The sequence below is a fragment of the Penicillium mononematosum genome (assembly GCF_028829835.1).
Source record: "Penicillium mononematosum strain IBT 11891 chromosome Unknown utg000005l:1.0-9366267.0:1.0-9372171.0, whole genome shotgun sequence".
Taxonomy (NCBI): Eukaryota; Fungi; Ascomycota; class Eurotiomycetes; order Eurotiales; family Aspergillaceae; genus Penicillium; species Penicillium mononematosum.
Genome location: NW_026643275.1, coordinates 7158507 through 7185113, shown reverse-complemented (window position 1 = coordinate 7185113; position 26607 = coordinate 7158507). Strand labels below are relative to the sequence as shown.

General features: G+C 48.5%; 14 protein-coding genes across 14 annotated transcripts; 5 read left to right on the top strand and 9 right to left on the bottom strand.

The window, feature by feature from the left end:
- Nucleotides 1-49: 49 nt before the first annotated feature.
- Nucleotides 50-1124, bottom strand: N7519_010907 (RNA polymerase II mediator complex subunit MED27 domain-containing protein; the record flags this gene model as incomplete). Its single annotated transcript, XM_057297680.1, has 3 exons — nucleotides 50-223; nucleotides 274-927; nucleotides 984-1124. 3 exons carry the CDS (start codon nucleotides 1122-1124, stop codon nucleotides 50-52), a joined length of 969 nt encoding a protein of 322 aa, XP_057145562.1.
- Nucleotides 1125-2089: 965 nt separating this feature from the next.
- On the top strand, nucleotides 2090-2382 carry N7519_010906 (uncharacterized protein; the record flags this gene model as incomplete). The annotated part of the gene is made up of 2 exons (XM_057297679.1): nucleotides 2090-2221; nucleotides 2281-2382. The coding sequence occupies 2 exons, from the start codon at nucleotides 2090-2092 to the stop codon at nucleotides 2380-2382; spliced, it is 234 nt and encodes a 77-aa protein (XP_057145561.1).
- A 408-nt stretch (nucleotides 2383-2790) lies between these two features.
- N7519_010905 (uncharacterized protein) lies at nucleotides 2791-3711 on the top strand (the record flags this gene model as incomplete). Its single annotated transcript, XM_057297678.1, has 1 exon — nucleotides 2791-3711. The coding sequence occupies one exon, from the start codon at nucleotides 2791-2793 to the stop codon at nucleotides 3709-3711; it is 921 nt and encodes a 306-aa protein (XP_057145560.1).
- A 2188-nt stretch (nucleotides 3712-5899) lies between these two features.
- On the top strand, nucleotides 5900-6340 carry N7519_010904 (uncharacterized protein; the record flags this gene model as incomplete). The annotated part of the gene is made up of 1 exon (XM_057297677.1): nucleotides 5900-6340. The coding sequence occupies one exon, from the start codon at nucleotides 5900-5902 to the stop codon at nucleotides 6338-6340; it is 441 nt and encodes a 146-aa protein (XP_057145559.1).
- Nucleotides 6341-7210: 870 nt separating this feature from the next.
- On the bottom strand, nucleotides 7211-8173 carry N7519_010903 (uncharacterized protein; the record flags this gene model as incomplete). Its single annotated transcript, XM_057297676.1, has 1 exon — nucleotides 7211-8173. One exon carries the CDS (start codon nucleotides 8171-8173, stop codon nucleotides 7211-7213), a length of 963 nt encoding a protein of 320 aa, XP_057145558.1.
- Nucleotides 8174-10959: 2786 nt separating this feature from the next.
- Nucleotides 10960-12246, bottom strand: N7519_010902 (Major facilitator superfamily domain general substrate transporter; the record flags this gene model as incomplete). The annotated part of the gene is made up of 1 exon (XM_057297675.1): nucleotides 10960-12246. The coding sequence occupies one exon, from the start codon at nucleotides 12244-12246 to the stop codon at nucleotides 10960-10962; it is 1287 nt and encodes a 428-aa protein (XP_057145557.1).
- An 839-nt stretch (nucleotides 12247-13085) lies between these two features.
- On the bottom strand, nucleotides 13086-13577 carry N7519_010901 (uncharacterized protein; the record flags this gene model as incomplete). The annotated part of the gene is made up of 2 exons (XM_057297674.1): nucleotides 13086-13407; nucleotides 13486-13577. The coding sequence occupies 2 exons, from the start codon at nucleotides 13575-13577 to the stop codon at nucleotides 13086-13088; spliced, it is 414 nt and encodes a 137-aa protein (XP_057145556.1).
- A 1102-nt stretch (nucleotides 13578-14679) lies between these two features.
- N7519_010900 (SRPBCC family protein) lies at nucleotides 14680-15165 on the top strand (the record flags this gene model as incomplete). The annotated part of the gene is made up of 1 exon (XM_057297673.1): nucleotides 14680-15165. One exon carries the CDS (start codon nucleotides 14680-14682, stop codon nucleotides 15163-15165), a length of 486 nt encoding a protein of 161 aa, XP_057145555.1.
- A 41-nt stretch (nucleotides 15166-15206) lies between these two features.
- On the bottom strand, nucleotides 15207-16097 carry N7519_010899 (uncharacterized protein; the record flags this gene model as incomplete). Its single annotated transcript, XM_057297672.1, has 2 exons — nucleotides 15207-15629; nucleotides 15711-16097. The coding sequence occupies 2 exons, from the start codon at nucleotides 16095-16097 to the stop codon at nucleotides 15207-15209; spliced, it is 810 nt and encodes a 269-aa protein (XP_057145554.1).
- Nucleotides 16098-17265: 1168 nt separating this feature from the next.
- Nucleotides 17266-18213, bottom strand: N7519_010898 (PhzF family phenazine biosynthesis protein; the record flags this gene model as incomplete). The annotated part of the gene is made up of 1 exon (XM_057297671.1): nucleotides 17266-18213. The coding sequence occupies one exon, from the start codon at nucleotides 18211-18213 to the stop codon at nucleotides 17266-17268; it is 948 nt and encodes a 315-aa protein (XP_057145553.1).
- A 213-nt stretch (nucleotides 18214-18426) lies between these two features.
- Nucleotides 18427-19461, bottom strand: N7519_010897 (GFA family protein; the record flags this gene model as incomplete). The annotated part of the gene is made up of 1 exon (XM_057297670.1): nucleotides 18427-19461. The coding sequence occupies one exon, from the start codon at nucleotides 19459-19461 to the stop codon at nucleotides 18427-18429; it is 1035 nt and encodes a 344-aa protein (XP_057145552.1).
- A 291-nt stretch (nucleotides 19462-19752) lies between these two features.
- tof1 (putative DNA repair protein (Tof1)) lies at nucleotides 19753-23391 on the bottom strand (the record flags this gene model as incomplete). Its single annotated transcript, XM_057297669.1, has 4 exons — nucleotides 19753-20807; nucleotides 20862-22826; nucleotides 22888-23236; nucleotides 23305-23391. 4 exons carry the CDS (start codon nucleotides 23389-23391, stop codon nucleotides 19753-19755), a joined length of 3456 nt encoding a protein of 1151 aa, XP_057145551.1.
- A 798-nt stretch (nucleotides 23392-24189) lies between these two features.
- Nucleotides 24190-25265, top strand: N7519_010895 (3-hydroxyacyl-CoA dehydrogenase family protein; the record flags this gene model as incomplete). Its single annotated transcript, XM_057297668.1, has 3 exons — nucleotides 24190-24318; nucleotides 24368-24467; nucleotides 24535-25265. 3 exons carry the CDS (start codon nucleotides 24190-24192, stop codon nucleotides 25263-25265), a joined length of 960 nt encoding a protein of 319 aa, XP_057145550.1.
- Nucleotides 25266-25400: 135 nt separating this feature from the next.
- N7519_010894 (BRcat and Rcat domain-containing protein) lies at nucleotides 25401-26268 on the bottom strand (the record flags this gene model as incomplete). Its single annotated transcript, XM_057297667.1, has 3 exons — nucleotides 25401-25542; nucleotides 25599-26120; nucleotides 26180-26268. 3 exons carry the CDS (start codon nucleotides 26266-26268, stop codon nucleotides 25401-25403), a joined length of 753 nt encoding a protein of 250 aa, XP_057145549.1.
- Nucleotides 26269-26607: the final 339 nt, after the last annotated feature.

The following is a 26607-nucleotide window of genomic DNA, read 5'->3' as shown; positions in this document are numbered from 1 at the left end:
TAAAATTCCTCCAAGTTCCAAGGTAGGGAGACCTGCCCAGGTTCTCCAATCAGGCGCACCCATAGTGCAATGCGTCAAAGGTGTATATACGCGCTGGCCCATCAACAGACTGTTGATTCGCCTGAGGTCGTCGGAGGGTTGGCAGCTGGGCGCCGTTATCAGTCAGGCGATTGCACTTCACGCATGGTGTCTGCTTGATATCCGCATAGGAAGAAATCATATCCTGCATCGGTATTAGCAAGTGTCTCCTTCGGAGTCAGAAACATAACATACCAGCAAGAAAGCAAGGTCCCATTTCCGTGGGCGTGACTCCACACATCCCAGTATAGCATTCTCAAGTTTCGTAGGTGACCGGCCAGCGATATTGCTTGAAACCTCCCAGCCAGAGATCGGGGAGCCAGGGAAAGATACTCCTTTCACCTGGAAGACAACACCAGCTCTAACAAGTGCTACTGCTAGAGAAGTCTCATCCAAGTCCTTGATAACCCGTACACCGGGCATATCCCGCTGAACAAATCGCTCCAAAACATTCTTCCATTCGCCCTCGGTAGACTGCGCTTTAGTACGTTCAGCCTCTTCGTCCTCGCGCTGGCGCTCATCTATTTTGGACTTTTCTTTTTGCGCTAGCTCTTCTAGAAGAACGTCATAATCCCTTTCCCACTTCCCCGTCGGCTGAAGAAGCTGACCGTTGGCTTCCTTGATGCGTGATTCAACATGTGCCCATACGGATGTCAATTCCGGATCCCGCCACAAGGACTGAAATTGCTGGACATCAGCGACGCGTGCGCGTGCGGTCTCATCCAGACTAGCCCGGAGAACCCGCGGTGTTTCAGCGACTGGATTGCCGAGTGCCACTTTATCTGGGTTTGCAATAGGCACTAGAGGTTCTAGTAGGCCTTGAGGCATGAATCCACGCAGTTCATGGATCTGGATATCTTGTTAACTTGGTTTTGTGGTGGAGTTGCAAGGGCTCCTGTACTTACCTTGCGTTCGAGTTCTTGTAGTTTTGCTAACGATGAAACAAGCTGAATCTCCGAGTCCAGCCCTGAAGTTTCGCTGGTGCCAGTCACCGGCCCTTGGGTGGAGTTCTGATTGGTAGCAGCCATCGACTGGGCAGTTGACATGGCTTTTTGTGAGCGACTCGATTGAATGGTCAAATATGTCCCGAAAATGGCGCAAAATTGGCCTCAAGGGATAATTTATATAGATATATATTTGAATAGGCACCTGAGTTTCGAAGTGCACAATCAAGCAAGGTGGAAGGCAACGAGTTATCGCAGTGATTGTTTTGCGGGCGATGAGATCACCCTGTATCGTCTGTTATATAATGAAGTGTCAAATAAAAATGTCCAGAGTCGAATAAGAGAGTGTGTTTTGATGTTGGATGACAGATAATGATATTTTTGTTGCTTAAAGCTGTTCCAGTAATGCGTGGATGGGAGGATGTGAGAGATGGGATGGACCGTGAACCAATCAGGAAACTCCAGCCACATTTCCTTGTGCCACAAGTGGCTGAGGCAATGTTTACATAATCTTATTTTTCAGCCCTGGAGGTACCTAGGTACCCCAGGGCTCCATGGCTAGAAACACTTGGTGCACTTTCATTCCTTTGCATATTTGATTCGGGTATTTTCCTTTGAAAGGTCTTGAAAGGTCTTTAATTCATAGTAACTGTCTTGAATTACGGCTTCATCATACTACCTTTGTATTGTGTATTTGACCATGAGTGGCCGGTCTTACTCTGAGTGAGTTCAATTTGAAACAAGCTTTTGCTAATGAAGCTACGGCTTTGATGAATAAGAATTACTCCTGTTACAGAATGATCTAGACGCAAAAATACTAAGGAGCCGCACCGGGTGCAGTCTATGTCGCTTTGTTTGCCAACGAAGCTATAGAGACTGGATGGAACAAGTCCTCCATTGTCTCACTTCTGCAAACTTCTTTGTAGAATGAGCTCTCCAGCGTGCTGTCTTGGCCTTGTCTGGTCTATAAAAACTCCTGTAGCCCATCATCCGATACTTCCTATCAACCTTCACCGGGACCCATCAACATCAATCAGCACAGCAACTTTCACACCTTGAAATTCATCATGGACAGGACAGGCGAGGCATCTGAATCTTTCGGCATACCCCACACAGACCAGATACCAACACACGACTGCCTCAAGCGTGACGGGGCCTTATGCAACCGCTGCATTCTGGAAATTGATGAATGTATCAGGGTATGATCGACTCACAAGAACAACCCTAGAATTTCTGGATAATTGCTAATCAGTCTTAGCTGCTCGACGAATCTCAAGCTTTCCTTGATGCTACAATGAAGCTGATTGAAGTGTTTCGTCACACTCTACAAGCAGACAAGGCGTGGACTCACCGGAAGTGAGAGGGCTGATATGCCTGACGAGAATTTCGAGGAGATGCGAATGTCTTTTCATCGATCCTTGGGGGAGTGATTAGCTAGTGTGATAGAGCTCGTTCATCAATAGATGTGGACTTCAAGATACGAATTCAAGTTTGGTTACTTCAGCAAGGCTGGATACATATGTACGAAATGAACGGAGAGCCCATTCACTGAGAGTAGGTATTATTGAATTCAGAACAAAGAGCTAGAGGGATGGCCGGGTTCAGACAGGGCTTCTTTTCCCCCTGTCCTGCCACGACAATTCGCAATTCACCAGGTGGGGATCAACTGCGCCCCGAGCAGAGCCTCAAAAAAGTGGGGTAGAAGAGGCTCCGCCCCCAAAACAAACCAAAAACATTCGAATTCCTACATTTTGAGACCACAGCAACAATGACAGACCAAAAGATCCCAGATAACTTTCTCCGGGGTCCAGCCCCAAATGCAACCCTCCACAAACTCGATTTCGAGCATACATCCCCACCGATCAGCGAATTCAAAGGCCACTTCGCCGTTATAGTGGACAACGTCTTGACCGAAGCGGAATGCAAAGAGCTCATCCGTCTAGCAGAAGAGTCAACAAGGACTCAACTCCCAGACTCAACCCTGTCGCCCCCTGCATGGGAACAGGCGATGATCAACGCCGGCGGCGGCAACCAAGTAATGTCCCTCGACTCGCGCAAAAGTGACCGAATTATATTGGACTCGCCGGAAATTACCGACAGAATCTTGGAGCGACTCATGCCTTTTATACGCGAGTGTGAAATCGACCGTGTCCAGAGCAAACCCTTCGTTACAGGTCTCGGGCCAGCGAAACGGGGTGAGGTGCTCCGTCTCAGTCGGCTAAATGAGCGCCTTCGGTTCCTACGTTATGAGGGCGGGGATTATTTCCGACCTCATTGCGATGGGTGTTATGTTACCCCTGACGGGCTAGAGAGGTCACTTTATACCATCCACTTGTATTTGAATGGAGACGGGGAACAGGATATGGGAGAGCTGCAGCCTCATATTGACCAGGCGGAGAAGTCGAATTTGATGTTTGGGTTTGGAAAGGACTGGGATACTGACCCTGTTGAGGTTGGGTCCGAGGATGTTCAAGTTGGCGACCGTGGTTGTACTTTGGAGACTGAGACTCTTCTAGGCGGTGCCACCTCATTCATGGCTGGGGCGAACCCGAGAGAGGCGGTTCGGGTTTTCCCAAAGACGGGGTCTGTTCTCATCTTCCAACAAAGGAACTTGTTCCATGCTGGAGACGATGTGTTTAGAGGTGTCAAGTACACCGTACGGACGGATGTCATGTACACTACCGAGTGAAGAAGAGATTTTGCCCCTGGGTTTGAACTTCTTTACTGAGCAAGTCCAGTTTCAACCATAAACTACTATACTTGCCTATGGGATGAAGACAAGTATGCTATTGGTAGGCGCAGCGTGATTTATCTCACGGGCAAGCCCAGCTGGTGATTCCATGCTACTGTAGAAAGCTAGTTTTTCATTTTAAGAAAACCCAGCATAAGTTCTTGTTGATATATCCATTTCCCATGGAGGATGTGGTGTATATAACCAGCAAACGGTTTCCCTGCAACTTCCCAATAAATTCCCCGCAGAGATGGAAGTTTCCTCCAGCCGGCTGCATTCTATACGAAGATGGGTTCGAAGGATCTCACGAAATCGAGGTCGATGGCACCACCATATTCCAACGAGCCCCGTCTACCGCAACGAGCTTCATGTGCACCTCCCAGGCGACCGTTCCCGCAGGTCGTGTCAACGGATCACCTAGACTTCCCCACCCGATGTCATCGATTCCAGGAGATCCCCGGATGAACGCGAATGTGGGCTTTCCTTGGACCGAAAGTACGGATCTAGCAATTTGTAAGATCGCTAACCAGGTTTACCCCCCTTCAAGTCCCCAGATCTTAGGGTCATCATGAACAACCAAATTCGCCACTCATTGTTATGAAAGATATATTGATGGCCTGAGGCAAAAGAGTGGATCTTTTATAAATAGCTCACGTACCGCCTTCCTAGACAGGAAAGTGCGCTTTCTATTCCAAGGTCACCGCGGTAGAACCCGACTCCACCGTCAGCAACGCTCTCACGCTCTCGGTAACTTGCTTCGATAGGATAATTTTGTTCGATTATTTCTGAACTGGATTGATGGCATGAGGCAGTGGTGGCCTGGACCATGGCTAGCCTAACACGATACGTCATGTGAAACTGATATTGGAAGGAGCACGCCTTGGGAGAAGGCTCGCCGACCTGATAATCAAGAAAAAGGCAAATCTTTCACAGCCTCAAATCGGAATTCACGGAAGTACTAGCCAACGCAAATCGAATTCGGGGCCTATTCAACGTATCTGGGAAATAAGCCAAAAGCTCTTAACGAGGTGGTCACTGCCTACTTGGAAAATACGAAAGAGTGGGGACAAGGACCAGCGAATTGGTGGATACTGCAGCCCCGGATCACTCGAGATCCGTTCATATTGAAGGCCGCATAAATCGAAGAATCATCTGCAATATGATCTTGGCTTCGGAACACCTTGCGGCTGATACGTGGCGGATAAAAAAGGACAACTGGCCATCAGCTGAACTGCTCGATTTAGGTCGTCTCAACTCTCCAGCACAGAGATGGGGGGCCTAACCAGAACGAAAATGGGGAGCCTAAGTGTGGGTTCTGGAAATTGAATTGTTATGATCTATAAATGTATACTCCGTAAAAAGTGTATCTAAATACAGCTCTAATTATTATCCCGGATATGGAATGCGGTCCGGGGAAGGTCGGCTATTCATCAAAGACGCCCCGAGGCCATTTCATCTGGGCACCTTGGCAATGTTCTTACCCAAGCAGCTATTCTCCAATGAATATCCTTCTTGTGTCCCAACCCACTTCTATCATTCTTCCGTTTCACCATTCCAGGGTTCCTGAGGGTGGCGTGAAAATCGTGGCGTCTGTAACCGGGGTTACGGGATTCACCCGAAATAATTCTCTCGACCCTTGGAAATCAGACCATGCAATCTTGGTTACTTCGTACTTCGTATAAGAGAATCTGGCACAGAGTCATCGGTGATCGACGGTCTGACCACATTTGCGGGGTGAAGCTGTAGCTATACAATCATCCGATTGGTTGGGTTTTGAAGATGTCTTACCTAGGTAGATAAAAAAAGGAATTTATGTTCAAAGTTGGCAAGCCATGTGGAGAAATCAAGAGAGAATATGCACAAATCATAGCTGTAGGGCTGTCTCACTCCTACATAAGTCCGCACATAATGAAGACACCGTTGTGGAGCAACGTATTCCAGGTGTTACCCGACTCGACGTTACATCCATGGATCCCTATAGTTCTATTTCGAAATGTGACCTGCAATGGACTCAAGTTTGATATCATATCATGTAGGGAAACACATAAATAGCCCGTTCCTCCCATACTATCCTCCTCCTCATCATCCTTCAAAACTAAATAATCCAAACTCAACCACCCAACCACCCAAGCTTTCAACCATCATCATGCAGCTCACTCAGCTCCTCCTTGCTACTGGCCTCTTGGCCTCCTCAGCCTTCGCTGCCCCTGCGGACACTTCCGCTAAGTCCATGATGGCCGACAGCCCCCAGTGGACCCTCCAGGACACCAAGCGTGTCTGCAACGAAGAAGACACCTCCTGCACCTGGACTTTCGGCATCTACCCCGGCGCCGGCGATGCCACTCCCTGCACCTACATCGTGGAGGGCAGCCCTGCCTCCCAGGCCGACGGAGGCCCAGTCACTTGCGGCGAATACACTGTCACCTCCGGCTGGAGCGACCAGTTCGGCGCGGAGAATGGTTTCACTACCCTCTCTGTTGTCAACGAGGCTCGCCAGATTATCTGGCCTGCCTATACCGATAAGCAGGTTGCTGGTGGTGAGGTTGTCAAGCCTGACCAGAGCTACTCCCCTGCCGCTCTCCCTTGAATGAAGATGGAATGATGTCTCGGAGTATGAGCTGAATACTGTGTATACCAACCACTTTCCTTAATGACAATCAATGACAAGCGATTTAATATCTTCTACCTGTTATCATATTTATTTCATACTTAGGATCGGCTGTAGAAAAGAAGATAACCGCGTAGCACATAATGTGGTTCATGACGAAATCCAGCGAGAAGTTTTCCTTTCATACTTGGTCTTCATACTTAGACTTTACCAAAGAAGACGGAGGAGAATTAGGACAGTACGTTATTTTTGACTAAATTCACCGAGAATGATAAACCTTGGCGGCCTCAATAATTGCGGGGTGATTTCAGGTACTGGCGGAATCAGGGCTTTCTCCCCGTCCATTCCTCCCGTTACGAATGAACAAGGATCCTTCCTCCCAGTAGACCATTTATGGTTAGTGTCCCCTAAACGTTATAAGCCTCTTTTCTGCTAGCAAGGTCGAAGGTTACACTCGCAGTTGGAAGTTTATAGTTGTCTACTTCCTAGCATGCAGAGCCTTGACTCCAAAGACCATGTACACTATTGGTATAACGGGTTTGAAGCCAAATCTGTTTAACACGGGAATTCTAATAGCAGCACCTCTCAAATGTTAAAGCCACGAAACTCATAGCATGGCTATAGAGTGAATTGCCTCTAATCTGCAATGGCGTGGTTAACTATGCAGGCATCTCCATAAAAGATGGAGGCCTTAGTACCAACGCATCAAGAAAAGAGGAGAAGAGAAAACCAAGCCACGACCAGAAAGACCAGAAACGAAGAAAGCGAATTCTATCTATTCATATCGCCTCAGAGCCAATTACCCCAAAGCCATCTGTAGCGATTGGCTGGACGTTAGCGTCCCCAAGCTTAGCCCCATACCATGTTCTCAATCTCGTTATCCTGGGAGAGAGAGTCCGCATTGTCCATCTCTTCATTTCCCTCTCGGTATCGCCATCTCTTCCCCATGACATCCTTGAAAGTCTCAACATCCAGATCTCCACGCATGATAGTCTCGGAGAACGGTCTGATCGGCTGGGAATCACCAAGAGGCTTCAACTTCACGTCGAGGTCAGGGGCCACGAACAAGACTGCGCTCAATCGACGCACGCCCGGGGCACGGCGAACACGATGTTTGGCGGCAGAAACCCGGCCACCACTCAGAATAACCGCACACCAACCAGTCAGGATAACCGTGGCATCTCCGGGGACAGGAACCCACGTGCCAGGGGTTTCTTCGAGCTCCAGGCCGGGCGTGCCATCCTGGAAGATAATGGAGAAGGTCCCATAATCCGTGTGAGCTCCGCATCCATTCGACGAGTCGGGGGCAGCCGTGTTAGGATTGTAGTCACACAGGCGATAGTTCATATTGTATGAAGTGTGTGCTGCAGCAAGATCGGTACCGGCGAGGATGCTCAGAGAAGACAGTATGGTGGGTACATACTGAGCACTGAGGGCGTTGAAGAAGTCGAGGACCTCGGCTAGGCCATTAGGATCCAGGGACTCACGTAGAGCTTCCGGAATCCGGGAGTTTCGCATGGGTGAGAGGTCGATGGTAAACTTCTGATCTGACTCAGTTTTGTGCAGAGCAGCAGTCTTGATGACGCCCCGATGAGGGTAGGTTGCGTTGAGCTTAGCAACATCGTCAGGGTGAGTGTGGAGATGATCAAAGAGGGCCTGGATAGCTGAGAATGGTGCTTTGGCTTCAAGATTGACTGATGCGGTTGTAGACTTGGAGCTCAAAAAGGACACTGCCGGAGCTTCAGCTGGGCCAGGAGATGGGGCGATTGGAGTCGCCTTGTTGATAACATTGGTAGCCACGATGGATTCCATGATGGTCTGGAGTGATGGTAGATGAAGAAATGAAGTGGGAGAGTGAGAGTGTGAGGGTTTAAATAGAAGTGAGAAGTGAAAAGGAAGTGAACCCCCACGTTCAGGTGACATCACGGTAAAACATTTTGAGCAAACGTTGAGGAGTAGAGACCTCAGCGTAGTATACTACGTTGGGATTCAGACGCTGCAGCCAAAACCAAGCCATTGTGCTATAAGTTCTTGAGAGCTGTAATCAATTCTCAGTATTACCAGACTGCTTCAACGCCAACCCTGAATGGTGATCCCGCCAATGATCTCGATACGGATGCAAGATTGGCGCTGCCAATGCAGTTTGATCTCATTTATGCAGTATACTTCACACAGACTGCATCACGTTGTATCACAGCAATGTCTTCTAATTCAGGCCGCATTCAGATATTCAACCGATGGAATCCGATCCTATATCATGTTGTGGTAATGCAGAAATCCTGACCCTTTGACAGCATCAATTGAACCTGCAAATTCTATTTCCAAGAACCCCAACTAAATACATACAGTATAGGTTGTAGACTTCAACGGAAAGTATAAGCTCTGTTTCTGTGTCATAGATATATAGGTGGCACAGGCCCTGCTTCACCCTGTTCACGACTTAGTATAGCTCATATTGCTAGAGTAAAATAATCATCTGGTAGTACCTAGGTAAGTCCTTGTACTTATTAAGTCCTCCAAATCTTTGACCCCATTGCCGTATCTAACCCGAACACTACACCCCGAATTAATACGTGTGGGAGAAGTAAGGCGCACTAATCTCATCATTCATTTGCTACAAAATTTCCTCTCATTCCATAAATCAATATAATGCCCAAGCCATAGATAAGGCTTTTGTTTCGCCTTTTTCTAATCGCAGGATGTCTAGTGTTGTTAGCATCGTCAATATATACCATGCAATTTGAAGGATCGCTTTCAATAAAATATTGACCACACTTACACAGCACACCCTGATATTTCCCGGCCCGGCGCATGCTTTGGGACGGCTGAGCTTTGTTTAGAACAAGTTGATATAAAGTTATAGTGAATGGGGCTAGACTCACGTTGGAGGACACTCATTGAACCAAAAGTTGGGCTAATTCAAACCATAGGCATTAATACTTGAACTCTGCGTTTATCTTGAATGTATGTGGAGCTCGACGGTAACATACAATGCAATCGAACTGTGGGAGATGTGAGCGTTGAAATGTCCAACATTCCGATAGAACTATGTGATATATACCGGTGGTGCTCCTGGGCCCGGTGGGGCTTCTTCAATTGGCATAGCGTACGCCACAGCAACGAGGAGGGATAGGATACCTAGGAAACGCATTTTTGGGATTGAACCTGGACTTTTCGATGGTAACGTACAATGGAAACAGCCTCGATTTAATTGATTTTGGTAGAAGGATATGAGGGAACCGAACCAAGGGACATTGAGAAATCCTAGACTATTTATCTGTGAATATGTGCTAGGTTTTGGCACTTTTGACATGTCCGTTCCGAACCATTCACACACGCAAAGTGGCTCTATATGTAACGATATTAGCCGACACGAACCTAGAAAAAGCACGATATCCATACGTTGTAGTTAACATTCTATCTAGGCTTTGTTCGGACTCGATATAGGAGGAATACTAAACGTCCCAGGTTGCATCATGTGCTATATTGTGCTTGCCTTTCGAACACTGCATTTACAATTGGATGTATGACGTTTCATGTCCATCTGAGAGTTCATAACACTTTCACACTAGCTAGGTTTCATGTCGAGTCAGCATTACATAGAGGACATGGAGGCTGGCAGATAGCAAGATATCCGGGTGTGCTGGTAGCTACATTGACTGATTTCCTCCGAGCTTTGTGGAGTCAGAATCAGGAGAATCATTATTATAGAGCTCAATACTGAACTTACCTCAATATCCGAACCTTAAGACAGCAGCAAGGGCATTCTGGTGAGCCTCAGTTCCGTACGAGAGTGCCGTAACCGGAGACAAGGATTTCAAATTACATACGTTCTCGACGAATAACCAATATAGTTCAGTACATAGTCAGGTAGATAGATAACACAAAAACAGTAGCAGTAGCACAGCATAGGCATTCCCCTCGGGCACTTTCAGACATCCCGATGGCTTTTTAAGCGTGCCATGTAGCAAAATATCAAGTGTGCTCAAGTAATGTGTATCATTCAATGTATCACATCTTATTCTATTTCTCTCCAGTATAAAGCTGGGTTTAAGTTAGAGTCAGGTAAACCTAAATTTGCGTCTTGCTTCACTGCACCACTACTGTCTATCCAGCGTCATGCTTTCTTTATAGTTAGAGCAAAACTGAACTAGATGAAGTAGCACAACAAGCTAGATAACACCCCTGGTGAGCCTTTAAGATACCTAGAATCTCACTAGGATACAACCTTGGACCAACTCAAAGACCTAACTTCTCCGCCTCTTCCTCGATTGTCTCCATCAGCCTCCGCCGAATGTGCTCCACAATAACGGCTACCTCCCCAAATCCGTCGAAGGCATGGCATTCAAGATCCAAGTTTGTATTCATAAAGAAATGCACTTCGACAGTATCCAACAGTCCTTTCCTGCATCATATTACCTCCATTGGTAACGTATTCATGTGCATTCACTGGCACGGACACCCAGATCTGTGTTGGAGAGAAATGGGAAATTAAGGGATCAGTTTTAGTTGGTATTAATTATTAATCTCATGGTTGAGGCTGTATGGAATCTGCTAAATCAAGCAGTATGGTTCTTCTGTATGGCCAAACTCGGTTATCACGCCTTGATGTTGAATTTTGGCCCATACTTGTAGACCCTAATCGCCGCGTAGCCTAGTCCCGACACACAGGTCGGAACACCTCCGAACACCCACAAACTGTGCCAATCAAGCGACGCACCACCGTTCCTGAGAATTGCACCGCTGCTGGGACCACTGGCCAGCACACCCAGCGCAATGATCGCATACCCCATGCCAACACGAGTGCCCAGCTTCGACTTGTCCGCCGTCAGAATAGCCAGACACATAGGCGGCAGTCCGATCAGCGCACCACTCATGAACCCGGATAGTACCGCCATGACAATAACCGCGGACTTTGAGTGCACCGCCGTCATGCAGAACATCAACAGCCCAGAGGATAAGGCCGCAGGAACAAGAAGATTAAAGGGACCAAAGCGGTCGGCGAGCTTGTTCGGGACTGTACGACCAAATACCGAAGCTGCGTTGAAGATGGGCACCATGTAGAAGGCTAGACTGCTGTCCGTGATACGAGTTGCCTCAGAGAAGAAGGACAAGTAAAAAAGGATAACGAACAGGCCCATGTACGCAATGAGCGAGGTGAACACGAAAGCCAGATAAGCCGGGTCCTTGAATGCGGAAGGATCGATCATGGCGCGCACTTTCGGTGGTTTAACGCGCAGACGCACGATGCTAATTGGAATGAGCAGTGTGCCCAGTGCGATGAATCCTATAACGCGCACTGCCCAGGGGAAGCCGATTTCATTGATGAGTCGATACAGAACAATGGGGTATATGACACCGCCGAGTGCGGAGCCCGAAGCGGCAGCGCCCATTGCAGCGCCCATCTTAGTCGTGAAGTATTGAGGGATAATGGCGACACATGGAACGAATAGGCAACCTGTTCCAATTCCGACGACGAATCCCTGTGCCAATACAACTTGCCAAAATTCGGAGCACAGACTCAGCATCATGTGCCCGAAGACAACCATGAAAGACCCCACAATGAGGAGTGTTCGAAGGTAGCCGCGGTCGTAGATGGGTCCAACAAAAACGCCGACAAACAACAACATGAATGCGGCAATTGAGCCCACCCAGGAGATGTCGGACGAGCTGGAGTGGAAGAGAGCACCGGACTCATAGTAGGTTTGATAGGCGCCAAAGGTGTTCAGGATGCCCCAGGTGTTGAAGTACAGCATAAAGCTGCCAAGCACATTGACCCATGCTATTGTACCGCCATTCGGAGGTGGGGATGGTCCACCAGTGGGCTTTTCCTGCGGAATAATTTCTTGAGGGAGAGGAGACTCCTGGCTGGTCTTGTCGGCCATGTTGATTTTCCACGGTGAGATTGATCAGAAATGAATTGAAGAGACACATGAAGAACTAAATTCATTTTGAAATCCCCTTTATACATATGAGCTTCGTATATTGGGCTATTTCCCCATTCGGCCGTCTCTCGGAGTTGTCACCTTATCATTGACCCTTCCGAGATGTTAATCCCATTAGGCAATTCTCGGAGATCAGATATCCCCATTAGGACGTATCTCGGGGTTATCGCTTCAGCCCTAACGCCGATCATAAGGTTACTGATGTGTTGTGTTTGTGCACGATGATTCCAGAGCAGACGGGTCGGTCCACGAGATGCGGGGAACTAGGGGCGAGAAGCAAGCGCACAAAACCGGTCAATTTTAAACGCTATTGCTAATTTGCTAATTCACTAACCTTTCGGGCCCAAAGTTGTAAGGGCCTCAGGCAGGCAGGGTTTAAGAGGATACTTGGGATAAATGGTAGGTTCAGGAAATAGAGACCAAAGGTATAGTGCAATAGTAAAAAGGAACTAATACACACAGCACGCTGGCCAAAAGAATTGGACATGAACCAAGACCTTGCGAACGAGCGAATCGGTGCTATTGGAGCGTAAACCTCCCCGAAGGACCGCCTTGTGGAAAGGGAAAGTGATCCATCTCGTATATGTAGCGGAATTCAAATGGCCACTTTGCACGTGGATAGTCTCCAATTATAGTATAAGATACATTATTCCCAGGTATGAAAATTGCATTTCTTTCTCTCTCTGTCTGATAACCGTTGAAAACGAAACGCGCAAAATGAAATTATTGTAGTGTACACCTGCCCACTCGCCAACCGGATCCCAAGACAACGAATAGAGTCAGTAATTCGCTTTCCACAAGCTCTTCACATCCTTCTTGACTGGCTTGAGAAGACCTTTAATCTCCACTTTGAGAGCCTTCTTGTCTTCTTTAGACCACATTCCACTCCGCTTCGCCGCTCTGAGATCCCGGACGTGGCCTGTGATCAGAGTCGAGATATTTTCCACCGTGCACTTGGTGCACTTCTTCTCATCGGCAATATCATTCAATGCTGTGGCTAGTGCGCGTATTATATCTTTTGCCTGTGGTTTCTGCAATTCGGAATCCAGAAGCGGGACTTGGCTGGGCCCGTGGGTTAGGCAATCCACCATCGGGCTGGTACTAATCGGGCTTTGGTTAGCAGCTTGCGCCTTCCAAACCGAATTGAAGTTGTGGGGGTGTGGACTCTCAAAGACTCACTGTTTTAGCTCTTGTTTCTCGGCATCATCCAAGTCGACTGAATCGACGGTGTAGGACGGAGCCTTGGAGTCGTCGGTCTTGAAATCGGTCATTATGTTTGTACGCTGGAAGTGAGGATTATGGTTTCTGAAAGTTTCTTGGTCTTATGGCTCTCATATTCTAGCTCACTGATATTTATATCTATACCTCGCCGCATGGTACTACATTATCAAAATGGGGAAGTCCGATATAGGTATCCGATGATTACCGGATTGGGCGGCTCGGCTGAGCGAAATGTCCGACCGGACTCGGGGTTTCTTTTTTTCTCAATTCGATTCATCTTATGTCCATCTTGAACAACGTACCTGGTAATTGTTCAGGCTATCATATAATGATTTAATCATACTCAAATGTATTGCTTCTTTTCTCCTTTCCAGATTCTTCGTTTGAGGCCCGATGCGCGTCTTCCAGTCATTATGTCTCTCATTATTTTGACGTTCCACTATTGATTGCAGCACCAAACACGAAGTGCCCAAAAGCTTCTTGCTAATCTATGTATAATACCGCGTAAGGAGAGGTTGGTTTATATTTCAATTGATAACTTAAATTACAGCTCGATATAGACGTTAAAGCAACTGTCAGCAACAGAATTTAATTAGAACGAGTGATAGTCTTCCTCTAAAGGATTGTTTAAACATGTGCAAGAACGGGCTGGGCGAATGAATATCTAGCGACTTTATACAGGTGGAGGCCTCAGGGACATGAGTGAGGGCCACGCGACAGCCTATATGTGTAAGCTATAATAACCACGATGAAAGGCATCACCGAGGCATATATTCACATAGTTCATTAATTGGCAGCGGGGGGCGTATGTACAATGGCTTCGAGAATTTCGGCATATTTACAATTTGGGGGCTTAAATTCGAGTTGTTTCTTAACTCCGAGCCCTGTGCCTAATTGAGACACAAACACAGATTCAGATTGGACAAATTTAAGGCCTGACGCTTAAGGCAGAAATATTAGAAATCCGGCTCATCGGGGCCCGGGCCGCCGTAACGCCGAGCTTATTAACCTTATCGGCTTTATCGGTTTCGTCATTGCTGTTCGCAGCCCCGGAAATATAAAAGAGGCTCAAGTCTAGACAAAATCCCTGATCAAAATCCCTTAAATAATTGATCAAATCATTGAGGCAATTTCCTTTCATATCCTCCCAAAATGCCCTCAACCAACAACATTGCCTTCACCGCCCCGATCAACCCACCAGGCGCCACACCCGTTCTCACCTCTGAACAAATCTGGAATGGCCTGCTCTTGAAGATCCGTTCTGCAGAGACATTTGTTCCAGGAGCCATCCAATCTACGAAGGTTATTAGTGACTCCGTCGACCCATCAACCGGAAACCCCGTCACCGTTCGCGAAGTCCTCTTCCGCGAAACCCAGAAAACAGTGCAAGAGACTGTCACAGCTTTTGAGTCTACCCGGGTAGACTTCGAGCAGCCGGGTGGAAGCAAGATCAGCAATGTGATTAGTCAAGGAGCTAATGGGGAACTCTACATGACGTATATCTTCGAATGGAGACACCCCGGTGTCTCCAAGGTGGAGCTGGCAGCCTTGCTCGAGAAGGAGAAGAAGATGAGCCAGATGGCGGTTGAGGGGACAATCAAAGTGTTGAGAGAGTTGGTTGAGGAAAAGAAGCTTTGAAGTTGATAAGTGACGGAAAGCGCCGTCCTTGACACACGCTATCATGAATTCCATCTTCGGCCCTCGATCATCTTCTCGGTGAACTCCACCCCGTAGCCACCACATATTTGATGTAGTGTATTCTCAGAGTAATGATTTATCAGGGCTTTCCTTTTTATAGCTCTGTTACCAGTCATGCTAGAAACAAGCAAAGCAGTCGTGGGCGAGTCGAATCGTTTCCTCCGAGCATGCGACTCCCACACAAAGCTCGTTGGCTCTTCAAACAAATATTTCATCGCCCCTGGGTCCAAATGACGGAAGAAGGCAACTTTCCTCTTGACACAAATTAGTCGGATAGCCTGAGCCCATTCCTTGCGCGTCAAAAACACCACGTCAAGCTCCAGCTCTGTCAGTCCCTCACACTGCCTCAGTAAATTCCAGCAGCTCTTAATATCGTCCCATCCGTTCCAAATCGGATCCCGCCACTGTGAAAACGTACTGGGATGTTCATCATGGTGGTAAGCATGAATAGGCATAAACGATATCCGTCTTAGCCACGATCTCACCTGTGGACGAATAGCAGTCAAGAACCCCGTTAGGAGAGAGGGATCCTCGAAGGCGAACCAGTTCTCCGTCCAGAAGATGGGTGCAGCGTCGTTCCAGAACCCCTTGCTGGCGAGCAGAATGGCTAAGTTCCCACGCCTTCCACATAGGCATGGTAGAGATCTCATGCACGGAATCCCTTCCGCGCTTCCATTCAGGTCCCAGTAGCAATTGTCACAAAGATAGGCATTTTTATGCGGCTGCGCCCACTGGCTTCGTGCTGGGGATTGGAAGATCGGGACCTGCGGCTGTTTCCAGACGTAGCTATGGCAGTTTGCACATTGGGGACCTTCTCTGTTCCAGGGATGTGGGTGTGGATCTGGGCCGGGTCTTATACGGCACATAGACATTTTGCATGGGCTGGAGTGGCACAGGTCAAATTTGCATGGCTGGACGAGAAGTTTGCGGTAAATGATATTTCTTATTTCTTGTGGAAGGGAGAAGAACCTTGGATCTTAATGTTAAGAGTAGAAATTCTGATATTGTGTAAGAGTTCATACCTCTTGAAAAGGGGAGACTCTTCATGCTCCCGGGGCTCGATGAAACGTGTCTCCTGTACATGGTGTGCCTTTGATATTGCCCGTCGGACACCTTTTGGTTTGGCGCGTAATTCTCTGCGTCGTGTATACCGATGGAGTTTGGGTTCCAGGTCAGGCTCTGAAGATAGTTTCGCCATTTATGTGCAAATTTAAGAATACAATACAGATATTCAAACCGTTCGGACTTACAAAATTGGCTATCTATGTAGAATTATAAATGTAGTCAAATCGGGCAGTCTGCAGCCTAACATGACTCAAGCGCACGTCACAGTCAGCTTTCAGCCTCACGGGGAATCGAAAGAGAAATGATCACAGGCTGTGGCGCAGCACTAGATTTACAAGTAGATTTTAAAAATGTCACTCCCTTTAGAACCTCCGTGACACTCTGTATAATAATTTTATTTGCGCAATTTTCGTCCACAAAGTTACGGGGAGCAAATCCGTGTGGCTGCTACCTTAATTTGAAGCGTTGCCTTTCCATTTTTCTGACTCCCGTGAGTAGTGCCGAGTAGACAATCGGCGTGTGTGTTAATTCCAGTGCACCTCCATTGATGCGGGCGCTTAGAGAGACATGATCGGGCTGGTAAGAAGAGAGTGACCAGATTTTTAGAATCAATTGAGATGATACTTTAGCCAGGGCTTGTCTCTATCTCCGATATCTCTGACAAAATACAAATCGAAAAGAACAAGCTCGGATTGTAAGGATTGATGAACAGATTGGCCTGAGAAATGTCCGTTGAAAGCAAGTTCCAAGGTTTTATATGCTCCCTCGCTCACCATCACCATACCACTTCTCGGGCAATTTTAGCGAAGCCCGTTTTTTTGGGGGGGGTCTCGAAGAATGAAAGAGGTATGGTCGTAAAGGGCGAAGTCGGTATGTGGGATTAAAGGATATCCCCAAAAATTTGACGGATTATTACATGATATGATAGAAAAGTATTGCGATATGACTCATTAAAGCTCTTGGTTGTTATTTTATTCAGTGAGCAGGAACCAGCACCTTTCCCTCAGACACGCTAACAGCAGTGCCTGTCAGCACAACCTGTTCAACCATCTTGTCGCCATCCAACGTAACCCCAACACCAATGTCACTGCGGCGGCCCATTTCAACACCCTGCACAACATGGTATTGATAATTCTGACCAGCCTTGCCCTCCGTGAGTGTTAGGTACGCCGCCAGCCCACTAGCCGCACTGCCAGTAGCTGGATCTTCCAGGGTTCCCAGTATCGTCCTGGACCGAATGACCTTCTTCTTCGTGACGCTATCCTCAACATCTCGAACAATGAAGTACACACAGATCAACCCAGACCTCCACCCCTCATCAAGATAATCAGCAGAAACCAGCTCACCGCCGGTTGCAGGCGTAACAGCAGCCAACGCCTCAAGCGAAGGAAGCTCAATAAACAACTGACTCATCCCATTGACAATGGAAAAGAGCGGGAAAGTAACATCTGGTCGTGTAAAAAACGGCGACAGCGTCGGGTGCAGCGTCACCAGCTCCTTCAAGCTAAACCGCGCAGTATGGATGCGCGTATTGTGCGCAACCTGCGCAGCAACGTATTTGGCCTCGCGATTCTGGACAGAGATGGGGATATCGCCGGACTTGGTCGCGAGGGTGGTGACGCCATCGCCATCAGCGGGGTCGACTGAGTGGCTCAGGAACCAGGAGGCTGCGCCAATGGTGGGATGGCCTGCGAAGGGGATTTCGCAGTCTGTAGTGAAGATGTCGATGGTGCGCTTGCTCTTCTCGCGTACTGGGTGCACGAAAATACTCTCCGATAGATTGAATTCCCGTGCGATGGTTTGCTTCTGGCTCTGGGTGAGAGCGGTTGAGTCGTCATCTGGAAGGAAAACTACTGCTAGCGGGTTTCCGAAGTAAGGTGTTGATGTGAAGACATCGAGGGTGACGAATTTAAGGTGAGTCATGTTTAGGATATTTACCTAGGTATAGATTGGATGTTCGTGCGGAGATCAACGGGGATGTCGGGGTTTTATAGTTGAAAGATCCCCCCACTTTTCGCTTTGACTCATCGTCAAAACATCACGCTACATTCGGAAAGGACCATGTCTTTAGAATAATCGAATTATCGAAACGGAATATCTATGTTGTACGGCATTTGCTGGACATCTGATGGTTCTCTACACTCGCGGGAGAACAAAATCCTCCGGCATACCCTTCCTACTCCCCCATACCTTCAACCCCTCAATCAACGCCCTACTAAAGTCAGGATCATACTTCAATCCATCATCCTCCGAACTAATTCTCCCCCTCCACAATGCCCAATTCTCAGCCATCACCCCCTCTGGTGCGCGCAAAATTCCAACCGCCACATCAACTATCCCCGGCCGGTCAGTACAGCTATAAAACACCGTTGCGCCACACGTCCCACAGAATGTCCGTAGTACCTCTTCACTAGACTTGTAACTCTTCAACGACCCGATAATCAAATCTCCCGGTGGAGAAGGGGATATGTGATCAACCGGAATGAACATCCAAGCTATGACATTCGACCCATCGACCAGACGACAGTCATCACAGAGATCAAGAAGCGCAAGCCACTTGGTCGTATCTCTTGACAAAACCCATCCCTCGCTCGCAGGACTATCGAGGAATTCCTTTCTAGGACGAGCGATAGAGAACGAAACGCCACCGCAGTGGCATTCAGCGCGCAATTCCTCAGCCTCGGTTCTGGTAGCCTTGATAGTATCCAGTGACGCCTCCAGGTTAAAGACGTCAAGCTGACGGCCATCAACGTGCGAGAACATGGCCGAAAGTCCTCCATCAAGCGAGGAGGTCGTAAAAGCATGTGTGCGCATCTCCCATAGACCCTGGTTTGGCTCAGTGAAGACAGCCGTAGATATCACCCAGCTCCCGTCATCGTGTGATCTATCACCCATGTGGCAGCCGCACGTACTGCAGAAATGCCGCGCTGCCTGGGACTCAGCGTGGTTGTAGGGTGTCAGTTTGTCTATGCTGGATGGAGCGATGAACTGCGGTGCTACCCCTGCTGGTAGCGGGGCGTGGAAAATACACGGTGTGCCATGTGTGTAGCGACAGATGCTGCAGTGGCATATGTGGACTTTGAGGGGAAGGGCGTCTGCAGGAATTGTTATAGCGAAGTGTATGCTTTGGCAGTGGCACGCTGCTGTTAGAGTCTTGCTATCAGGAGCCATCTTAGAAGACAGTAGGAGCCGAAATTGCTTTGGATGAGTTTTCACGGCGGTTGAGACAGATGTCAAGTGTGGGGAAGCTCGTATTTTTCTCCCTTTGCTTCATCACGCAGCCTTGGCTTTGTGACATCCTTGGCAGATATCCCACCAGGCCAGAAAGGAAATATTAAGTCGTAAAATTGTTCTCATTGGGCTTAGGTATCCGATGCTATCCAATTCCTTTTCCATCTCAATGCCAAACGCCTCATCAGGTCATCATAATCGAAAACATGTCACAAATATGAAGTGAACCCACTATTCAGAGTCACTCTCAATTACAAATCCACCGCGCATACGTCTCCTGGCGGGAGCCACAGGCTCTTCCTCGTCATCATCTACAGCCTTAGGCTCCGTAGATTGGAGCTTGCTCGGGCGATCTCCAGTGAAGGCGAAATCATCATCAAAGGTAAGGTCATCCTCACCCGATGTGAGAGGGGTGTCTTCGTTCTCTCTAGCGCCATGGCTAGTAGAAATACCCTGCTGGGAATGAGACGATTGAGCGTCGAGTTCTGCCATGAGAATATCGCCATCAGCATCACTCTCAGCACCGCTAGCAGCAGAGCCAGAATCACGGCGTTGTCGCTTGGATTTTGCGGCCGCAGACGTGCCAGTATCGCTGATTCGCTTGCGGGCGGCAGACTTCTTCCCTTTGCCCTTGCTTGATGATTCGACGGTCCCAGTGAGCAAGGCCTTCTTGATTTCTTTTGCCTGCTTAATTCGCCGCTCTTCTTCGAGCCGGAAGAACTCTTTGTCGGCTTCCTCGTCGCTTTCTTCGTCACTGGCATGGATGAATAGATCACTCTTGATCTTCGCTTGGCGAGAAAGTGCGTTTGACAGACGTGCATCGCGTCGCGCTTCTAGGGTTTCGTCGTCCAGCGGCTCCCTTTCTGTAGTGGCCTTCTGCTTCTTCTTACGCTTCTTTTTGAGGTCATCCAGCGCACTAGACTTTGATCGCGGATTCGCCGGGAATAAGGGACCATCTGGAATGTCCTCGCCCTCGGACTCTGACCCGAAGTTGACATTCAGTGTGCCTTGGGTCATGTTTCCGCGACCGCTTCCTCTGTTCTTTGGTTGGAGATACTTGCGAGGATCATCATTGCCATCTCCGGAGAACGGGGTCTGGAGGGCTTTCAGGATTGCAGAAATTGTTTCACGCAAGTCGTCGGACTTGAGAGAGGCTGGAACGACCCAAGAGGCACCATGCACATCTTCAACGCCGAGTCGCTCGAATCCGACGACTGTCATGAGCAGACGTAACTTTGCGTTCGAGAACATGGCATTCTGAACGAACTCATTCTTACCTTTGACAGCTGTTTCATTATTAGCATCGATTGAGAAACAAGGAGGGTGTTAGGGGAACATACTTATCATCGGATTGGGAACGCTGATAGTCTCGGGGTTCTCGGCACGACGGACTTCTTCTTGGGTTTCCCAGTCCTCTCTTTCGGAGGCTGCGGAGCTCAAGACATCCTTGATCCATGTTACCAGATCTGCTCTACCATCGAGAACAAGAGCACCAATCACGATGTGGAGTTTCGCTTCCTTCGTCGTCGCATCCGTCGATGTAATCACAAGCTCCGGTGGTGGACGCTTATAGGTGGAGATCGTCTGCTTTTCGTGTCCATATTCGAGGTAGTAGACAGTGGAGTTGATCTTGCTGAACAGCAATTCAGTGACCAAGGCGGGGCGTTGATCGAGCTTCTTGACGAGTCGTCGAATGACTTGCCGGACCAATTCCTCCCATTCCTTAAATACAGACATGTTTGGGTCCATGGAGCCTGGACCTTTAATCATTCGGTAGAAAAGGCTGATAATATCCACACGAAACAGCAAAACAGTCATCTCCTGCTTGAATGCAATCCGGTAGAAATAGCGGTGGGCGCGTTTAAGCTGCTCAGAGTTAAGCTCTCGGTAGAATCCTGTGAACGCAATAAAGGTGTCCACGCAGCTTTGGTTGCAGAACTTGGCTGAGAATCGCTTGAAGTCAAAGCTGCGTTCTTTAGTGACCTGGGCGGCTTCCTCCATGTCTTCATCTTCAGAGTCACGCTCCTCGTCGTCATCTTCTCCCTCTTGCTCGGCAACTTGAGCAGCCTTTTTTTGCCTTCTCCTGGCCTTTCGCCGGGAACGGATTTGCATGTCGACGTTGTCTTTGGAATAGCGCTCCAGCATCCGCAGGAACACATGGGCTAACTCTGTGCAGGCATCTAAGTAACCAAAGCCTTGGTCTTTGTATCCGCGCACAATAGTAAGGATCCGGTCATGGGTGGTTTCTTCATAGAAAATTCGGTTTTGGATATTCTCCGCAATTTCCTGATCTTCTTCGAGCGGTGACAGTGCCATTTCCTGGACAGTCAACAGAATCTGGGTGAAGCAATGCATCTGGGCATTGAGGTCTTCCCATTCCTTGTTGTCCAGGCTACTCTGCATAGCCCGGTTCAAAGAAATGAACGTCTCTTGGTTCAGGACGCCAGCAACCAGACCATAGCTATCGGGATCAATATCTTTGGTTCTTCCTCCATTCTGAGCCGTCCGGTGGCGGAGCTGTCGAGCCCGTCGTACGCGCTCTGCTTCCAAGAACCAACCGACCGTATAGAAGAATTGGCGATGATTGATCGGTATCACACGCTCAGCTTCACGCTCGATTGCTTTTCGAACATGGGTGAATAAAGGATTGAACCCAGAATCCAAAAACTCCTCCACAAACGTCCTCAGGTTCTTAGTTGCCTCGGAATTAAGGTGGGCTGGCATGTTGAAGTTATTGTTTTGGACCACATCTTCTTGTCTGCGGCGAGGCCGAGGCTTATTCCACTTTTTACTCTCGTCCATCTTTTGTAGTGTGGTCTGGTCGTCGCGCAAGACGCCTTGTCCAGAGACAGTAGAGACCTTCGCATCGTCTCGCTTGACCCAGATCATTGTACCGAATCGTCCATGGCGTGTAGGTGCATTCTTTGCGTATTCTCTCCGTACTAACGATTCCTTTTTCAGTAGGTCGCTGAGTTCGTCGGTTCGCTTAGCCGTCCTCTGCTCATCGTCCATAAACAACTTCTCAACATTGACACCCTTGACGATATGGAAAAGGGTCTCCATCAGAGGAATATCTTGAAGGTTGAAGTCTTCGCCGACATTGGAGCACATAGTGAGGAGAAGTGCAAATGCATCTTGCTCATGGAAGGCGTTGATCGTTGCCGATCTGGATGTCTCCTCCTCGTCGCCTTCTGCCGCAAGTCTGGTATTGGGGGATATAATCGCAATGTTCCGCAGCAAGTACAACATCAACTTGAGGATTCCTTCGTCTCGGGTTCCACGTTCGGATTCGAGGGGTCGCCATGCTTGGGAGAGAAATTCGAATGACTGCGCGAAGGAGATTCAATCCCCCAGATCTGAGGATACCTCGCTTGTATTGCACCTGTGTCTGTTGGATGTAGGGGGTATGACGATGGTGGTTTACTGTCATTTGGCTATGGAACTCCACGGGCCATGTTAGGGGAACAAGAAGTTCCAAGCACGCCAGTGCAATCCTGGTCATATGCTTGCTGTTCTGTCCACTAGCCCACCAGAGCGAGAGGATCGGAAGCAGATCACCATTGATCAAGTTGGCCTCCCCAAGACATCGCGCAACGTCCATCCGGTTATTTTTTTCATCGTACAATTTCAACCAGCGTTTAATGTCGCGTAGACATGCCAGCGCATCGTCTCCGAGCACGTATTGGTCGGCATTTTCGCCATTGAATCCTCCAAGCTAGATAACCAAGCGTATCAGTGAATTGACCCAGAACCGGGCTAAGGAGAAAGTTGAAGTGAACTCACAGCAGTAACCAGGCCGTAAACATAGTTGCGCACGTCTGGGTCCACAACTTGCACGTCGTGTCCTAGAGGAACAACCTCTTCATCCATGGTGGGCTAGTTTGATACCCCATCAATTCCTTCCCGAATCGAGTTGAATGGGAACGCGTCGACGCGTGTTCGGCTTCGGCGGTTCGGAGAAACTGGATGCCGCCAAAGTGCCGAAGATAACCGACACGCTTACGCCGCGTATCTACGGCCACTTCGCAGTATATGGCAAAATGAAATGTCAGATCTATACCGAGTAGATCTGAGTAGAGTTACCTAGGGACCCCTTTGAACTTATTGTTTCTTGAAAAGGACGCATACTATTGTGATAGTTTGATCGAGTGCTCTGTTTCTTGATCGACAAACAATCATAATCATTTTCGATCTACCACCTGGGATGCCTTTGAAGCTGAATTTTCAACACAATCTAGCCAAGACTAGCTGTTGCAAGAACTATGATTGCTCACTAGAATTTTATCAAAATCACTTCCAGGATTGTTGGGTTCCTAGAGTACTTAAACCTTCGGAATTCAATATTCTTCGGCCCTTCTTCTGAACTATATGGATAGCAGACAGCCCCATAATTTCTACTCAGCTTATATTCTCAGCTTTGCTCTATGCTCATGAGTCTAAAATATCATACATGAGGTCAAAGCACTTCGATAGAGAAATGATCGAGCACGTGGCTGGCCTATATATAAGGCGGTGGAATATATGCTTGAATGGCCACTGCTAACCGCCATACGATGACGTCCGAAAGCACGTGAAGTCATAGCAGTATACTTGACTTGCTTCTTCGCACTTACATTCTTCACTACTTTTTGTCCATTTTTCTCCATAGCTCCGGAAACCACTGCAACCATGCTTACCTCTACTCTTCGCTTTGTTTCCCTTCGCAGAGGCCCTACGGTGGCCCGAAACTTCTGCTCAACCTCTGCAGTCCGGGCAGCCGAGGTCAAGTCACTGGGCGTTGTCGGTGCGGGCCAAATGGTGTGTAACTCGGAATATACAACCACGCTGCAAGTCTCACACTTTTCAGGGATTGGGAATTGCCCTCGTCGCTGCACAGAAAGCAAATGTCCCGGTAACTCTCGTCGACACTTCGCAGGCCTCTTTGGATAAGGGCCTCAAGTTTGCCGGTATGCCGAGCTCCGGTTTACTTTACTGCAATGGCCTGGAATTGTCTGACTTGGCATTGGATAATAGATAAACTTCTTGAAAAGGATGTAGCAAAGCAGCGTCTCACTCGGGAGGCAGCTGATGAAGCTCGCGGGCTAATTACTACAAGTTTGACGCTCGACGGTCTCTCCGCAGTTGACTTCGTCATCGAGGCTGTGCCTGAGATCCCAGATCTGAAGACAAAGATATTTGCTAGCTTGGCCCAGATCGCTCCGAAGCATGCCATCCTCGCAACAAACACCTCCTCCATCTCCATCACCAAGATTGCTGCTGCCACCAGCGCGGACCCCACCGACCTTCAGGCTTCCTCCCGGGTGATCTCAACCCACTTCATGAACCCTGTTCCCATCCAGAAGGGTGTTGAGATTATCCGCGGGCTCCAAACATCCCAGGAGACCATGGACACTGCCATTGCCTTTGTCCAGCGGATGGGTAAGGTGGCCTCCGTGTCTGCCGACACACCTGGCTTCCTCGCCAACCGTATCTTGATGCCTTACATTAACGAAGCCGTGATTTGTCTGGAGACTGGGGTTGGTCAACGTGAGGACATTGACAACATCATGAAAACGGGCACCAACGTGCCCATGGGCCCCCTCGTCTTGGCTGATTTCATTGGCCTCGACACATGCCTTGCAATCATGAACGTTCTTCACCAGGACACTGGTGACAGCAAGTACAGACCTGCTGGTCTTCTGCGTCGCATGGTGGACGCTGGCTGGCTTGGTAAGAAGAGCGGCAAGGGTTTCTACGACTACTAGTTGCTGTGCGCGTCCCGGATGGAGAATAAGCATTTCGATCAAGATACCCTTCCTGCATCATATTAATCTAGATCGCGATTTGCTGAAAATAAATATTGGTTACCCGCCCTGATCCATTCTCTAAGCCTCACCCTCCTACCAAGAAGGTTCACCCGCCGATTCTCCCTGCTCCATTGTAGCGGCCAGCGTATTGACATCAATATCCCCATCTGTATCCAGGTCTTCATCTTCGCCACGTGCAGGACATCCGCAACGGCCGCGTTGGCCACAAAGATAACTTATTTTCCGATTAGCGTTAACTTTTTGCCTAGGGCGTGCACAACATGAACATACCAAAATCGATGCCCACACCTGCAAACGATGTGGTTACATCCATCCACCTTCTCAACCAAATACAGACAATTGGAACATCTTTGCCAATTATTGTCCTTTGCCAGTTGCAGCATCGCCTTTATCTCAGAGTCTCTGCTACATGACCAACCGAGATGGAATAAGTCTCCACACTTGGAGCAAACCTTTGCCCGGCAATGAGGACAGACACGGTATCCTAGCCGTGTCTCTGTGCTCTTTGGGGGAATCCATCGGCTACACCTCGCCCGAGGACAGTACAAGCGCTCTAGAGGAGGGATGTTATTCTCCTCCCATCGAAGGATATAACGCTTTCTGTTTCGAGGACTCATCACCTCGACGAGTGCTTTGGTGGGGATCTCTTGAAAACAACATTTTGCCGGGAACATGTCCGGGTTCTTCAAGGCTGTTGAGGACATTCGTCGGAGGCACGAGGGGCAGTATTGGTGTGCACAAGGAGCAGTTAATAAGTTGCTCGTTGGGACCTTTCGGAAGCAGCTAGTGCATCTGTGAAGAGTTAGTGCATTGCTTCTAATTGGCTTCGATTGGCTTTGTGCTTTACTGACTGGCCCACTTCCTCGCTAACTTTCTTGGATACGAATACTCGCTCCAAGTAGTCTAAGAGTTTTTGTATGGACGAGCGGCTCTTAGGCATTCTGTCGTGGATTCGGTATAGACTTGGGGGATTTGGTACTGGGCCCTTCGAAGAGGGACAAAGTGCATGACCAGATCTAAGAGACTAGGGCAGAAAGACGTCCTCTTATGTACAAGCGCAGGGTGCGCTTCATCTTTCGGCCATATATGGATCTAACATATAGCCATGGATGGGGAAACGCTATTTCTATTCTTGTTCCTGAAGAGCCCATAGCTAATTCGGGGATGACGGCTACATCTTAGGTTGCTGTCTTGTAGTCAGCGCATTAAGAGGGCTTTGGCGAGACCAACTCTTCTTGGGTCTCTCCTTTATTCCATTGGATCGCGACAATGATAGAGA